Genomic DNA, 3,771 nt, shown 5'->3' on the forward strand with positions numbered 1-3,771 from the left:
AAATGATCTCTCTAACACTCACTTTACACACTGTGGAACAGGAAGTATATTTCTCAATAACTCATATAAAATGACGCTGCTTTTACAGCCACTGTGTTTCCAAACATCTGAACTCATTTCCTGCTTCTACAGTAGAGCAGATGGTGTTTCACCACAGCAGCGCCTCCTGCTGGACCAGAACAACACACTCATTTATATTTTAGACATTATTTATAGCTCTAACATTCTTCAAAATATCTCATTTCATGTTCAACAGAAAAAAGATGTTTATAACTGACAAAACACACACACACACGCACACACACACACACACACACACACACACACAGTTTGGCTGATTCAGCTGTTTAATTTTACATACAAAAACTTCCTTGTACAAAAAAGCAGACGTATAGAACTATTAGAACCTGTGGAGCTCTGAGAAACTATTCTTACAATGATTGTTCATCACAGCTCTGGTTATTTGAGTGTTATTCCTCCTGAACAGTGTGTGTGTGTTATATTCCTCCGTCCGCTACTCTCCTGAGCAGTGTCTGTCTCTGCGCGGCGCTCATGTTCTCGCAGGCCTCCAGCAGGTTGCTCAGGATCAGTGTGTGTTGGACGGTTCTGGCCTTCACCCACACTCTGCCGTTCAATCCCACCACCATCTCACAGGGGAACATCTTCTCCAAATCTGAAACCAGATCACTGTGTGGAGCCAGCAGCCTGCGCAAACACACACACACACCATCATCACTAATAACTGCACATTTACATATTCACTTCGCTTCGTTGAGATCTGTAAACTCAGGGCTTCTGCTAGAACCCAGAACAGCAGAGTCCACTAAAGGAGGTCGAGCCTTCTCATTTATAGCTCCTAAACTCTGATATAGCCTTCACTGAGAGATACACACTCTCAGTTCAACACTAGATTAAAGACCCATCTCTTTAATAAAGCACACACTCAGTGCATCACATAAAGGTATCGTGCTCCATGCAGGTGAGTGGGCTTGACAAACCACCTGTAGGACACACTCCTCCTGTCCTCCTGCAGCAGACACTGTGTTAGAAACTCTCCTATGCTTTACATGTGTGTCTCTATAGCTCCTATTTTCCCTGCAGCCTGTGATGTTGAGTGTGTGTAGCTGTAAGTCAGACCTGCGCACGAGTCCCAGCGAGACTTTAAAGAGCAGCCCGTCGCCTCCGAACACACCCATCCCATTGGCTCTCCCGCAGCTGTCGATACACACCAGCTCCGGCTCCATGTCCTTGTTGGCGATGGTGAACTGACCGAACACCAGATCTCCAACCTGGAGGAGGAAACAGCAGCGTTAGGACTCATACACACCGAATGCGTCTTTGTTGGGATGAAGAGGGACGATCTGTCATTGCACTGTCGATCATCAGTCTGTCATACCTGCACGTTGGGTCTGTTCCTCTTGGTGGCTCCTTCAAAGGCCAGGTAGGACAGAGACGCCTGCTCACTTCCTCCAACATCCACTTTGAAGACGTCTCCAGACTTTGCGGTCACGATGCCGATCACACTCTCACCCTTAGCTGGAACATACTGCAGGAATGAGCGGAGGTTACTCCAGAACACTGACAGCTAGAGGAGTACAATGGGTTCATGGGACGTTCTAGAAATGTTTCAGCCAAACATGTAATGTATTCACCCTTTACTTGCTCCTAACTAGTTCAGAACACTAAAGATATTTTGAAGAATGCTGGAAACCTGTAAGCATCGTCTTCCATTTGTTTTTCCTACTATGGAAGTTGATGGTTACCGGTTTTCTGTATTCTTCAAAATATCTTCTCTTGTGTTTGACAGAATAAAGAAACGTGTAAAGGTTTAAAACACATTGAGAGAGAGAGTAGTGAGTACATTATCACTATTGAGTGAACTGACCCTTTAGGGAGACAAAAATAAATGATTTATAAAGACCAAACAGCATATATATCATGTATATTCAATACAGACAAGCAGATGAACTCAGAATATCAGCGCTGTGCCCTAAAATACTACTGAACATTATTAAAGTTGATTCAGGAATTACAGAGTTTATATTGAAGAGTAATACACTCTATTCTGAATCGGGTATTCTGATCAGTAGTGTGTGTTATTGGGTGTTTTCTGATTATTAGTGTGTTGTCTGCCCAGTGGTGTGTTTTCTGATCAATAGTATGTGTTAGTGTGTTTTCTGATTATTAGTGTGTGTTTTATGATCATTAGTGTGTGTTTTCTGCCCAGTAATGTGTGTTTTCTGATCAATAGTGTGTGTGTGTGTGTGTGTTTTTTTTTTCTGATCAATAGTGTGTGTTTTCTGATTATTAGTGTGTGTTTTCTGCCCAATAATGTGTGTTTTATAATCAATAGTGTGTGTTAAGTGTGTGTTTTCTGCTCAATAATGTGTGTTTTATAATCAATAGTGTGTGTTAAGTGTGTGTTTTCTGATCAATAGTGTGTGTTTTCTGATCAGTAATGTGTTTTCTGATCATTAGTGTGTGTTTTCTGATTGATAGTGTGTGTTAGTGTGTGTTTTCTGCCCAGTAATGTGTTTTCTGATCAATAGTGTGTGTTTTCTTATCATTAGTGTGTGTTTCCTGATCGTTAGTGTGTGTTTCCTGATCAATAGTGTGTTTTCTAGTCAATAGTGTGTGTTAGCGTGTTTTCTGATAAGCAATGTGTGTATTCTGATCAATAGTGTGTGATGGTGTGTTTTCTGCCTAGTGTGTGTTGGCGTGTGTTTTCTGATCAATAGTGTGTGCTGGCGCGTGTTGTGTGTGTGTGTGTGTGTGTGTGTTTTCTGACCCGTCTCTGCTGACAGTTGACCCAATACATGTTGGGTTGTTTGTGTTTCAGCACTCCAGCTCTACACACACGGATCTCCGCTCCGCTCCGCCTCAGCCCCGGGCCGCAGATCATCCTGTCCGCTTTCGGGTTCGCGTCACCGGCTTCAGGCGGACTGAAGGAAAACAGCAGATCACCTGGAAGAACCACATCTCCTATCCTCTCCTGCAGACTAGTGTGAACTGAGGAGTCCATGATGGAGGAGCGGAAAACACACACAAACACACGTGTCTGAGCACTTCCGGCACAAGGGACTCTTGTCCTATACAAAATAACGGCTTTATGCTTTTACAGTCATGGCGTTAAAGCGATGATTCAATGAAAAGTGAATATTTACTCAGTATTTACTCATTAAAAGCTCTCCAACCCTTTATTTAAACAACAAAAATATATTTTAAAGATATTTCTAATGACATTCCTTATATTACTAGACAGCGGTAACCATTTACATCCATTAGAAGAAAAATAAATGCTATTAAAGTCAACAGTTACTGGTTTCCAACACTTTAAATAACTTGTGTTCAACTGAAACATGGGATTCAACCTGTTTGTGACGAAAAGTAAATGATGACAGGGTTCATTTTGGGGAGATCTATTCCATTTGTTGTGTTTGTCCGATTTAATAATATTTAGTTTACATTTATTGGTCGTTTTTAAATACTAAAAGGAATGAAATCGGAAAAACACAATAAATAAATCAACAACCTAAACCAAAAGAGAAAAACATTCCAGCAAACAAATTTAATTAATTACCTTTAATTTTGGTAACTAAATAAGAACCAAAACTGTCAGCTGGGTTGTACATGATACTGGAATATACAGAAAACTGATGTTTTTGAGCAGTTAAATTAAATAATTCACAATAATTTAAATAATTAAAGGTCTCCCTCCACTTCCAGGAGTTTGAACACCGCTGAGCGGGAAATGAGGACTTTTGTGGCATT

General features: G+C 41.0%; 1 protein-coding gene across 1 annotated transcript; it reads right to left on the minus strand.

Moving 5' to 3' along the window:
• Positions 1-329: 329 nt before the first annotated feature.
• On the minus strand, positions 330-3,065 carry exosc3 (exosome component 3). The gene is made up of 4 exons (XM_056472272.1): positions 2,789-3,065; positions 1,397-1,546; positions 1,138-1,289; positions 330-705 (listed from the first exon to the last, which is right to left on the minus strand). The coding sequence occupies exons 1-4, from the start codon at positions 3,020-3,022 to the stop codon at positions 498-500; spliced, it is 744 nt and encodes a 247-aa protein (XP_056328247.1). The 5' UTR covers positions 3,023-3,065; the 3' UTR covers positions 330-497.
• Between the last annotated feature and the right edge of the window lie 706 nt (positions 3,066-3,771).

Source organism: Danio aesculapii, chromosome 14 (assembly GCF_903798145.1).
Source record: "Danio aesculapii chromosome 14, fDanAes4.1, whole genome shotgun sequence".
NCBI lineage: Eukaryota > Metazoa > Chordata > Actinopteri > Cypriniformes > Danionidae > Danio > Danio aesculapii.